This window comes from Aotus nancymaae, unplaced genomic scaffold, assembly GCF_030222135.1.
Source record: "Aotus nancymaae isolate 86718 unplaced genomic scaffold, 86718_ANA_hifiasm-v0.15.2.pri h1tg000048l, whole genome shotgun sequence".
NCBI lineage: Eukaryota > Metazoa > Chordata > Mammalia > Primates > Aotidae > Aotus > Aotus nancymaae.
Genome location: NW_026988462.1, coordinates 764,258 through 777,718, shown reverse-complemented (window position 1 = coordinate 777,718; position 13,461 = coordinate 764,258). Strand labels below are relative to the sequence as shown.

The 13,461-nt window shown below is 35.9% G+C and overlaps 1 protein-coding gene across 4 annotated transcripts in view; it reads left to right on the top strand.

Annotated features, from left to right (window-relative positions):
• PCCA (propionyl-CoA carboxylase subunit alpha) overlaps nucleotides 1-13,461 on the top strand; it is a 433,326-nt gene that overhangs the window by 183,886 nt on the left and 235,979 nt on the right. For all 4 annotated transcript variants that reach the window (XM_064362172.1, XM_064362171.1, XM_064362174.1 and 1 more), the window contains 2 exons: nucleotides 11,047-11,190; nucleotides 12,496-12,570. In XM_064362172.1, coding sequence (XP_064218242.1) covers nucleotides 11,047-11,190; nucleotides 12,496-12,570 — 219 coding nt within the window. The remainder of the gene's footprint in view (nucleotides 1-11,046; nucleotides 11,191-12,495; nucleotides 12,571-13,461) is intronic.

The following is a 13,461-nucleotide window of genomic DNA, read 5'->3' as shown; positions in this document are numbered from 1 at the left end:
CTCAATTTTCCAACACTGAAGATTTGCTAAGATGCTTTAATACTTCTAACCTATTTTTGACTTTCTCTTGTAGTTTATCTCTTCTGTTTCCAAATACCTTTTTTAGCTCCTATATATACAGCCCAGACACATCTTTCATTATTTGCTATTTCTTCATCTTTCTTTTTTGAGATTTCTGCCCTAGTTCATTTGTGTAGCACATTTTTTCATGAAATTCCTTCATTAGACTATGTGGAATTCATATGCTCTGAAATGTCACGTACTCAGCTATGTTTCTTTAGCCCTGAAAGGGGAATACTGTTTTGATTGAGTGTAGGATTCTTGCTCAGGATTGGGTTTCAGTTCTTGTCTTTCAGGAGTATATGAATTTCAGCTGTGTTCTAGCTTCTAGTATGTCTGGTGTCATTCTGATTTTTTTTCAATTATAGATAATGTAGTCTTGTTGTCTGAAAGTTCACCCGATTTTCTCTCTCTCTCTCTCTCTCTCTGTCTGTTTGTCTCTCTCCCTCTTTTCTTGAGACAGTAGCTCATCCTGTCACCCAGGCTGGAGTGCAGTGGTATGAACCTGGCTCACTGAAGCCTTGACCTCCTGTTCTCAAGCAGTCCTCCTGCCTCAGCCTCCCAAGTAGCTGGGACCATAGGTACCTGCTGCCACACCTGGCATATTTTTTAATGTTTCTGTAGAGACAAGGTCTCACTTTGTTACCCAGGCTGGTCTCAAACTCCTGGTCTCAAGTGATCCTCTCAGCTTGGCCTCCCAGTGCTAGGATTACAGGCAGGAGCCATTGTGCCTGGCTCTAATTTTCTTTTAATCATTGGAATTCAGGGACTTTTTTCCAACCAGGATATGCCTTGATGTGTGTTTGTATACATTAACCCTGCCTTTTAGTCCATGCCATTTTTCAGTGTTCAGGTTTAAGTATTGCTTCATTTCAGAGGAAGTTTCTTCTGTTATTTAACTATTTCCTGCCCTCAGCAATTTTCTTCTGCTTGTGGAACTTCTGGTGTTTGCAATTTAGGTCTACTGGATATATTTCTCTTGTGATAACTGTCATTTTATATTTATGCTGTGTCTCTTGATATTATTTCTTTATTGATCTTCCAGGTTACTAATTTAGGTTGCAACAGTGATTATCCTCTCCTTTAAGTAACTGACTAAATTGTGCAATTGGGAAATCACATTATTTTACCTCAGAAATTCTAATTGTGCATTACAGTTAACCCTCTTTACCTACGAATTCTGCATCTGTGGATTCAACCAACTGTGACTTAAACATTTAAAAATAAATAAAAAATATCAATTTAACAATTAAAATATACAAATAAAAGCATGATATAGTAAAACAACAGTTTACATAGCATTTACATTGTATTACTACAAGTACTCTAGAGATGATTTAAAGTATATGGGAAGGACTGGGTACTATGGCTCATGCCTATAATCCCAGCACTTTTAGAGGCTGAGGCAAGAGGATTATTTGAGCCCAGAAGATCAGTGCTGCAATGAGCCACGATCATGTCACAGCACTGCAGCTGGGGTGACAGAGCAAGACCCATTTCTTAAATAAAAGAAAAGTGTACAGGATGATATGCATAGGTTAGATGCAAATACCATGTTACTTTATATCAGGGATCTGAGCATCTGTAGATTTTGGTGTCCACAGGGGTCCTGGAACCAATTTCCTGGGGAGACAGAAGGAGGACTCAGGGGATGTGTGGGCACATGCACATATGTGCATTGCTGCTCTTGAAGTCTTTAAGTGGCTTTACTACTTTTTGGATAAAGTTGTATTCTCCCCTGTCCTTCAGTAGCTCTATTTCACTTGGCCTATGTAGTCATTATTCTGAATGTTTTTTCTTTCTTGTGCTAGTAATCCCCCTGCTGTGGTTTTGCTGTGGTTGTCTGGGGGTTATCAGTACTGAGTTCTGCTTCTTGAAATATTCTAAGTGACAGTAACCCTTCAAATGGTTAAAGACACAACCACATCTACTTCAGAGGCCTGGAAGAGTGTGTGTCTCCTAGCAGTCTCATCTCAAGGACAGAATTGAGCTAACTTTTATTGACTACTTGGATTCCTTGGCAAAGAGACCGTGGACCCATCTGGAGCTTTCTCCCCATCTGGACTTTCTCCCCAAGGTCCATGGCTCTTTGCAGGCCAGGCTTTCTCCATGATGTATTCATTTCACATTCTTCCCTAGATTTCTCTGAAGCTAGTCTCCAGTTTTCATTCATCCAGAGAGGGAGAAGAGCCTGTTCCCAGTTCTTGGCTCTCATCTTCTCCCTAGATCTTGGTGCTTCCCATGTCCTCAGCTGCTTAGCAACTCTGGAGGAGATAGCGTGGAGTCTGGGGTGGAGAGGTGTGAGCCAGGCTGGTTTTGACAGCTTCCCAGAGCAGGAGTAGCTAACCTGGATCTCTCATGAGCTTTAGGGGAGTCTGTGAACCCTCTGAAGTCAGAACCATATTTTTTTAGGGAGAAATTCAGTGAGATTCTAAATTGTAAAATGGTTCAGAACAACTGTAGCTGACTAATGAAGAACTCATTTAATCGTTTTGTTAGTTGCAAACATTTACTATCTTCACTCCAAGCAAATAAATTCTAGTTCTCTTCCTTCTTAGCTGTGTGTGACTGTAAGCCAGTTCCTTAACTTCTGTGTGTTTTGATTTCCTCATTAGTAAAATGACATTAATTATAGCATTTGCTGTATAGGATTGTCAGCATTAAATAAATTAGTATAGTTTAAATATTCAAAATAGTACCTGGTTTATACTGAGCACACATTCTTTCTGCTGTGTCTTATCCATAACACTTGCATGCTATTTATTAAATACTGGTTAACATTTTTACTATTACTGTTGTCATTAACATTACTACTGTTACTATTATCATTAATATAAAGCCTGTCAGTAGACATCTGAAGAGATGGCAGATTTATCCACATATTAAATAATAACTTTCTCTCATTCTTTTGTCAGTTAACTGCAAAATTATTGTTATATGTGAACAAACATATTTGAAATATTAACCACTTTAAAAGAGATCTCTTTCTGTTATAAGGGTGTTTGTGTAAGAAGAGTCTGTGAGGAAAATGGAAACTGAAATCTCTCTTCCAAAAATGGAGCTGATAGAGAAAAGCATTTACTACATTGCTTAGGCCTTTGTGCTAAGATTAATATTAGGACCCCTGAATATAACTTTCCAAGTGTGTGTGTGTGTGTGTGTGTGTGTGTGTGTGTGTAATTATTAATTTCCAAATACTAGGTTATTTTGGTTTTTAGTTTTTTAGAAAAGCAATTCCCAAATAGAAATGAATAAAATCTTTATAATAAGTAATTAAAAGCCCAAACATGATCAGTCAACTGTACATGTCTTTGAGAACAGAGAGGTAAACTGTCCCACTTTAGTTAGACCTTAGTTCGTTGCTTATATTGATTGATACAGTGAAGGATGAATCTACTTTAACTATGGAAGGAAAGGTTCGGTAGAATTGTTGAAATGCTATGAAGGCCATATACTCTAATCTCATCAGAGAGAATTCTGCGTCATAGGGAAGCTTTATATTCCAGAGGATTTTAGAAATTCTTTTTTTTTTTTTTTGCAACTTCATTTTGCCCTTTGCTGTTGCATTTGTTTAAAAATTAAGAATTATTACAAATAAATTCTGGTTTATAACAATTGACTATAATCGAGCAAATACCATATTCTAATTTTAGATTTAAAAAACTTTTTAGATTTAAAAACTGTTTCTGGACCTACCAGACTAAAAAATTTTGGTCTTTAATGGAGTTAAAGTATTTGAGAGAATGAGGAGAAATTATTGGGAACAGGATTTCTAACTAATTGTAAAATTTTTTTCTTGGATATGGGCAAATGCTGACCTTTTTGATTGTATTTAAAGTGATAGAGGCCAGGGCTCTTAGGCTGGTTAGAGTAAGCCAGAATTGGGATGTTTTGGCATATTTTGTGCTGGGAAACTAAGGATAGAAGGTAGGATGTATTATGTCCTCCCTTCTTACTTACTGAGCCTTAAGTAGAAAGTTGAAGGAAAGAAGTTTTTGGTATACACATATGTATAGGTAAGCTTTTCAGGCACTTAGAATTGGGGTTTTGTTTTAAAGCATATTATAAATGATCTTGCTGTCTGAGTTCTGGACTCTTTTTATCTATGTTTAACTTTTTAAATAAATCTTTGTATTAGTTTGCTAGGTCTGCCATAACAAAGTATCATACACTGGGGTGGCTGAAACAACAAAAGTGTGTTTTCTCACAGTTCTGGAGGCTGAAGTCCAAAATCTAGGGGCCAACAGGGTCGGTTTCTTTTGGAGGCCTCTCTCATTGCTGTGGGTGGCCATCCTCTCCCTGTGTCTTCCTGTGGTCTCTCCTCTGTGCCGTGTGTTGTCTGGGTCCTGATCTTCTCTTTTTATGAGGATACCAGTCAAGTTGGGTTAGGCCCACTGTGATGATCTCATTTTAACCTGATCACTTCTTTAAAGACCATGTCTCCAAATACAGTCACATTCTGAGGTAGTGGGGATAGGACTTCAACATATGAATTTGGAGGGGATGCAGTTCAGCCCATAACAGTTTCCTTATCATTTCTTCCTGTGATTATTATTCTTGGGGTCACCAGGCAGCCCTATAATAGAATCTGTTCAGTTTTCATGGTCACTCTTGTATATAACCATTATTTCCAAGGTGAGTTTATAGGAGTGATGTGTTGGGGCCTATTTCCCAATATACTTTTTATACTTGAGTGCTGTGGATCAAAATCTAATAACCTTAGGTCCTGTATTCTCAGGAGGTAGAGCTTCAGAATTTTAATAGGTACATGCTAGATTCTGTTCTCTGAACAGAAAGAGCAGAATCTTTCTCAACAGACAGAGCAGAACCAAAAATAATGGCATTGGCCATCCTTTCAGGCTGGAATAGCAACAAACTACAAAGACAGAAGCCTATTATGCCAAACACCATTATGAAACTGAATTTTATGTAATGGACAGTTTCCTTATATTTCATTGGGTAATCATACCTAAACTACTTTGCTAAGTTGAATCCAACAAGTTTTGCTTACAAAAGATAGCTTTCAAAAAACAAGTCTTTGTAATATCTGTCAGTTTAGACTGGATATATTGAAGAAAATGTCACTTAAAATTGTGTTAATTTAAAAGAACATTATTTCTATAACAAAAAATTTCACAATTCTCTCACCACACCATCTTGAGAGCAATCTCCTATGCCTTCTCTATTAAATGACAGTGATGTATTGAACAAGTTTGTGCATGTGAGAAAGGATTTTGTAAATTTCAAAGTGCCACACTGATGTCAGTTGTATTTATGTGTGGTGGGTCTTACACTTTTAGGGGCAGTTTCTGCTTTGATTAAGCAGCTGGGCCACTGTTTACCAGCTGCCAAACAATTACAGCTGCAAATATCCCACTGTTCGAGGAATTTTTTAATACTTCTCATCAGCCTCCTTCTTACAATGGCCAAGTTAACACACACTGCTTCCTTCTGTCTTCTTTTTACACATTGTGACTTTTCCCTCTTTTAGACTTTACTGAGTTTTAGTTTTAATTTCAAGTCAACTCAGATATGTAATTAAAATTTGCTTGAATCCTGTTCCCTTTCAGGACGACTTGCCTGTTATTCAGTTACTGATCCTGAATGTTTTAGGAATTATTAGGTAAATATCACAGTAAGATATTTGAAAGTTTAGGTCAGAGGAAACAAATTGCAGATATTATCTGCTATTGTATAACTTTTATTTAACATAGTGGGAGGATTCTGACAAGAATGTTGATCAAGCCAGATGTCTTTATTTTTAATAGTGTTTTATAATATGAGAAACAAGTCTTTCTAGGGACGTTTTATTTTTATTAACTTTTTTATTGTTTATTTTTTTTTAGTCAGGGTCTCACTCCCATCTCCCAGGCTGGAGTGCAGTGGCTCCATCTTGGCTCATTGCAGCCTCGACTTCCTGAGTTCAGGTGATTCTCCCATCTCAGCCTCCCAATTAGTTGGGACTACAGGCATGTGTCACCATGCCTGGCTGATTGTTTTGTGGTGTGTGTGTTCTTTTTTTAAATAGAGACAGGGTTTTGCCATGTTGCCCAGTCTGCTCTCAAACTCCTGGGCTCAAGAGATCTACCTGCGTCATCCTCCCAGAATGCTGGGATTATAGGGGTGAACCACCACTCTGCCATATTTTTCCTAACTTTAAATTTTGAAAGGATTTCAGACTCACAGAAAAGTTGTAAAAAATATTACAGGTAATTTCTGAATATACTTTGCTCATATTTACCACATTAACTTTATCTTTCTGTCTATTATCTGTATTTACTAGAAACCTTTCAGAGTGTTTCAGACCTGGTACCTCTTTACTCCTAAAAATGTCTGTTCTTCCTAAAAACAAGTACATTTTCTTATGTAACTCTGGCACCATAATCAAAACCAGGATTTGAATATTAACATACTACTATCATCTAATTTAGGATGATATTCAAATTTCACCTGTTGCCTCATTAATGCCTTTTGTGGTAAAAGAAAAGAAAATCTGGTTCAGCATCCTATATAGCATTTAGTTGTTATATCTCTATACTCTCTCAATCTGGAGAGAATTAGTCTTTTGGTAAGTTGTGATCTTAACATTTTTTAAGAGCATAAACCATTTATTTTATAAAATGTCACTCATTTTAGTTTGCCTCTTTTCTTGCGTACTAGAGTCAGTCTTTGCATTCTGGGCAGGAATACGACAGAAGTGACTGTCCATCTATGAGCACCATGTCGGCAGCATGAAGTGTCACTTTATCCCATTATTGCTGATGTTGGCTTGGTTAAGACAGTGTCTCTGGTGTTTCTACACTGTAGCTTTTCTGTTTTTCCTTTTGTCCTTAATAAAATATCACATAGGGAGTTACTTGAGACTCTGTAAATAGCAAAGCATACTTTCACTCACTAGCTTTAGCATACTTCCTATTTTGTATTTAATGAGGAGTAGGCTAAAGATGACATTGGCAGTGTTAGAGTTTATTATTATGATTTTTAGAATCATGAGGTAGATAACAACACAGTGCCAAAGAGATTTAGTTTTCCTAAGCTTATTCTGCTACTGAAATGAGATACATGAAGCACTCAGAGATGAAGAAAACCTAATTTACCTCACAGTTGCATTTGACAAGCTTAGTTATACTTTGGGAAATAAATTTGAAGCAACAGATGAGTAAGAGGGAGTGGTAAGAGGCATCAGACAATGCTAATAGTGACAGCTTGATGGTGACTAAGAAGACAAAATTAAATTAAAATAGCAAATAGACCTATAAAAAGCCAGCTGTTTGTCACTGCCTAGCGTAGGTGTATGGATCTAAACATATTTATTCTAGTCCATGAGGATGATTATGGCATGAGATATTATGAGGCATGATTATGTCCTATAATATGGCATTTGATAATTTTTTGCACCTGTTTGAACAAAAGATTAATGGTGAGCTAGGGATATAACCAGTACAAATGAATTTATCAACAACTGTTAGATTCTGCAGTGTGGCACTACCTTGATGAATATATTCTAACAAGAAATTTGTCTCTGAGGATTCAGGTATTATAACTTGGTAGGGCTTCACCTTTTTTGTGAGTGTGATTTTTTTGGGGGACTGGTGGGTTCGGGCTTACTCTTGCTTACTAAATCCCAAGATTTATATATTCACATGCTAATATGTTAATCAACAATGCAAAACAATGCTATCTGGTGGATTCCTGATTGTCTGCTTCTTAGAACGAGCACATTTCTGTTGGGTAGGAAAACATATGAAGCCAGGTTCTCAAATATTTGTGTGGTGAGGATGGAGTCACAATAAGGGAATTCCATTTTGTATTTTGAATGTTTTTAAGGCATTGTTTTCAAAAGTGTGTCCCATGGACTTGGCAACTCATAGAGGTACTTTGCAAAAGGAAGAGGAAGTCAGTCCTACACAGGGCCCTTCTCTTGGAGAGTCGCAGGGCATATGGACATGCTAATGACAAGAGTCTTTCCTAAAAAATCTGTTGAACTCAGATTAACCCGGTGTTTCCCAAAGAGAAGTGACACAGAAACCTTTTCCCCCCACGTAATAACCCTCACAGCAGATGCTTATTAGCATCAGACTTCTGTACTTACATTTTGCCTCTAAGTGGGACAAGATGAACTTGTTGGTTTACCAGACACCAATTCTTGACTTAAAAAAAAAATTTTATAACATTTTGGCCAAGTTAACCATCTTCTTCCCTCCCTTCCTCCCTTCCTTTCGTCAGTCTGTCAGTCTGTCTGTTCCTTTGTATAATCATGTTCTATCACTTAAGTATTGAGCTTAACTTGCAGAGAGAGACACCATTGCTGAGTACTTGGGAACAGGGGGATATTTGTGATTATTTAAGCAATGTTGTGCTTAGAAGATTTCTGATAATAACGTAGTCTAAAGGAAATGTTTCGTATCCTGTGAATTAGCTTTGGAATTCTATATATTTCAAAGGACTTCTTTCAAAAGTGTTTAAAATTATAAGTTTTACTTTAAAGAAGTTAATTTCTCTAAGTTTTACTTTGGAGAAGTTAATTTCTTTTGCCTGGAAAGTTCAAGCAAGTTAGACCATTTTGTGGACTTAGACAGTACTTGTCAAAAGGTAAATGTTTTTTAAAATTTCTCTTAGAATTTTACCTTCAGCAGCTTGTTAGTTTAGCTACCTGCTTAGTTGTTTCTAATTTGAATTACTTGTAGCTCCCTAATTTAGACTGTAAAATGTTATGGTTCTGTTATATGACTCTAAGTTTAGAACACAATGGGTCCACTTTTGGAACCCTTTCAAAGTGGGTCTGATGCACTTATTTTTTTACACAGTTAAAGTTCCATCTTCAAAGTTGAAGCAGAGCCTCATAATAAATTTGGATCTTTAAACCTTCATAGTAATATACTTTTAAAAAGACATGTATACATAATTGTATAGCCATTGCATATACATTTATATATACATTTTTTAAATATACATTTCTGTCAGGAAGATAACTTCATCTCTGTAGTGAGATAAATTCCAGCTCCATCTTTACCACTTACTATAGGTGTGACTGTATTTGCTGTTTCTTCATTCAATATATATTTATTTGCATTGTGTATAGTATGTACTTATATGGGCACTGGTCATAGAAAGAGGAAATTGAATGGTTTACTTAATTTTTAAAATTACTTCTCCCCTGGCAGGGATGTGTGAATAGTATTGATGTAAAGCACTGGGCATGTAGTAGGTATCTCTCTCTCTCTCTCTCTCTCTCTTTCTCTCTTTTTTTTTGAGATGGAGTCTTGCTCTGTTGCCCCAGCTGGAGGACAGTTGGGACGATCTCAGCTTACTGCAACCTCCTCCCAGCTTCAAGTGATTCTTGTGCCTCAGCCTCCTGAGTAGCTGGGATTACAGGTGCATGTCACCACACCCGGCTCATTTTTTTTTTTTTTTTTTCAATTTTTAGTAGAGACTGGGTTTCATCATGTTGACCAGGCTGTTCTCAAACTCCTGACCTCAAGTAATTCACCCATCTTGCCTCCCAAAGTGCTGGGATTATAGGCATGAGCCACCGCACCCATCCAGGTTCACCTCTTGAGTAGAGTGCTGAGAGGTTTTCTCACATGAAATTGGTTTCTAGTAATAATAGAGGGGTTTTATGCTAGTTACTTTCTTATTCTATTATACTGAGTCTTGTTTCTTACAAAATCAAAATTTGTTTTCAAAAATGTATATTTTAAACTACCTGATAAGATCTTTATTTAGTGTCACATTTGTTTTATGAAGGGTAGATGCTTATTTTAGTGATGATTTGTCATTAAAATTATGTCAAAATGTCTTAAATGTTGAGACTATAAACAAACTCATAACACACACAAAGCTAATTATGGATGCCATCTGTTTATTTTTACAAAGCTTTTTTTTTTTAAGACTATGGCATTGTCTGCTTATGATAAGCTTCAAGATTATTATAATGACTAAGTCCTGTCTTTCAATTAGTGTAGTTGAAGATGGGAAGATAATTCATTTGTTCACTGACCTTTTCCTGTGTCAGAGTGTATGAAATATGACATGTCATGATAAAGAAACTATTGTGAAGTGCATTTAGAACATACTTAATTTTTACAGGAAAAAATGGCATCAAAGCAGCAGATGTGGCCAAAGTTTTGTTTAAATTCTTAGAACTTATTCAAGGTTTTAGATGAAAGGTAGATAATTCACTCTTTTCCAGTGACTTAAGTGGTTTCATTTTAACTCAAGGTTAAGAATTTCTAAGTGATCGACCAAGTTTATATTGACATGTATCCCTGTTTGTGTACTGTGTTTTTGTACATACATATCTCATGTGTTAGTGTGGAAGGCCAGGAACTCGCATGACAGCATCAGTCCAAGTAGTTGTCAGCAGTTTGCTGAGAGAGCAGAGTGATCGCACTGGCTCTGTTTTGCAATTGTGCATGCTAAGCATTACCCAAGTCAGTGTGGAGGGAAAGCAACCTGAAGGATCCATCTGCTCCCTTCTGCTACACTGCCTTGATGCAAGATTACGCTAATCTGGCTGCTTGTCAGGACAGGTTAGTGAAAGCATGCAAGTAGGTGAGATTTAGGGTGGACTAGTGCTTTGGAAAATCATAAGCTGCCCCTCTAGATGCCATGCTAAGTGTAGCAGAATAGGTTGATTATCAGCCACGTCGAAGATTGCAGTCAAATAACTATGTAGTTTTTTGGTGAAGAATTAGTTTCAAAATTAAAATTCTTAAATATTGTCGGACCACAAATAAATCAAAATTGAGAAAAATAATACAGATAGTTTACAAATGCTTTTAGGGATTAGTTTTTCTTATGATTTGTGTATTGTGTTTGTTCTTTCATTTTATTCCCCTAGCTCAAGAGTTTTTTAGTCAAAGATGAGTAAATGTCACATACAATTAACCTCATTTTACCCAAAAACTTCTGTAATTTTTATTGTTTATTTCTATTTATTTACCTTTTTCTACACATACTGACTGGCAGACCTTGGCCTTGCAGGTTGAGCATCCTGTCACAGAATGCATTACTGGCCTGGACCTAGTCCAAGAAATGATCCGTGTTGCTAAGGGTTACCCTCTCAGGCACAAACAAGCTGATATTTCCATCAACGGCTGGGCAGTTGAATGTCGGGTTTATGCTGAGGTAAAATGAATGGTGTTGGGAGGAAGGATGGTGGTTGTGTCCAGAGTCATGAGACCTGGTATAGCCAACAACAAGGTAAAGTTAGGGTTTTATAACGTTGCCAAGTATTGGATTATGTAATCCATAATTAAACCAGAAAAAATTAGATTATTTTTTGACCTAATTCCAGATAGTTTTAAAGAATTGGGTTTAGTTAATTGTCATGTATTTTTAGATGGGGAAATAGCTACCAGTCCTTTAAGAGGCAACAATATTCTTGAGCTTGAATGGACCATGGTTTTTGTTTTGTTTGCATTTTCTTTGTTTATTTTCAAACAACGCTAGCAAGAAGTAGCATTTATTTCCGTGGGGTTTTTTTAAATGCCCACCTTGGGTACACATTAGTTGTTGATTGGATATTTACTTAAAATTTTTCCCAGCAGTTTGTTTTCATATAATTTTCTCCTTTATTATTACATAAAAATAACAATTGAAATTTAAGTTGTAAAGCTTTTAGTAAAACATGTACTCTTAATTCATAATTTTAATTATGGGTTTTACTCATAAACTCTCTGTTCAATACTTTCAAATGCTTTTTTCAAATGACTAAAATAAGAATGCAAGGTAATATTTGTACTGTTTCTACTTTTAGACATCAAAAATGTCTGTCAAGAATAAAAATAAATCAATGTCTGTGTTTAAGAATACTATAAGCTGGTTTGAAATATTTTTTAAGGCATTCAGAAATATGTTTTGGCATGGCTATATTGCTCTTGCTTTTTTCATATTTTAAGTAGTATTACTTTTATTCTTATTATGACACTGAACCTGTTTATTCTGATGATCTAATATATTTGCAAATGAAGTACATATCTAGTAGCATGTGCTAAGTTTTTTTTCAGGTTTTTATTTGAAGAACCCAAATTCTCAAATTTTACCATATGTGAGCTGTTTTGAGAAGGAAAGCAAATATCTTCAGTGTACCACATTTGTTGTTCTAAACTTGAGTATGTTTTGATGTAGGGCCTAGGTTATTTTATTTTTTGCCCAAGGCATTCTAAGAAGTTTTATAAAATGTTGGAATTTTACCAATTTCAATAAAGTATGAACAAGGTCAGGCTAAATTCTGCTTACAGTTCTGTTTGATTTTTAAGTACATTCTAAGTTGTCTAGAGTAAAAGACAATAATACTCTGAAATCTGTGATTTGGTAAATACCATATGTTGAAAATAGACCTATAAATGCTTCTTCATTGAGTAAATATTTAACCTTACTTGTGCTGATTTATATTTCAAAGACTGTGCTTCCTTTCCTTTGAACTTCCAGGACCCCTACAAGTCTTTTGGTTTACCATCTATTGGGAGATTGTCTCAGTACCAAGAACCATTACATCTACCTGGTGTAAGTCATTAAGCTGTAATACCAGCTGAGGGGTTAAAATCGTGATTTATGTCATACTTTTATGTTAAAGCATGTCAACACCAAAGGGTGTAAATTGAAGGACAAGTGAAATTCATGGGAATCATGGTTTTTGTGTTGAAAACAAATTTTTTCAGTATTTTGTGGTATTCAACAAAGTCAGGATCCAGTTGACAGGGGAAGCCTGGAGAAATGTGATGATCTAAATGATAGCTTACGGTGTGCCCAATTCTTTCCAAAATTCTAATAAAGAAGACTATGAATCCTAAGAATGAGAAATGACATTTTGTGTTACAATAATCTTTTCAATAAATCTAATCCAACCCTGCTATATAGTCACTTGTTAAGAAATTCAAGCAAAAAATCAGCTCCTTAATTCAAATAGATTAAGGCAAACAGAGTATGCCTCATTCTGTTAAACATCGCAGACTTTAAGGAGTACATATTATTTATATCAGAAAAGTGATCACTGTCCATTTTATTCCATAGCTCTTCTATATTAAGCTATTTTAAAAATAGTTTTTGTTGCAAAAAAAGAAGAAGGACATACCCTTTCTCTTAATCAAGGTAATAAGTGCATATATATATGACATTATGTTAGCTGGTAGATGACAAGGCTGTACCGTCTGTGAATATTCACATTATTCATTTTGATTACCGGCATGAAGATGGTGAAAGATTACAGGAAGAATTCTAAATCTGAAGATGTTATTGGATATATGATTTATTTCACTTTTTATATTGTTTTTGCCCATGTGCTTTCTAAAGGGATTTGACCCTTTCTAGGCTTGGAGGCTCCATGCTGTGTTCAAAGCCAGAAGGCAGAAAAAAAATTGTAAAGATTTAACAGGCAATATGTGACATTAAGTAGCA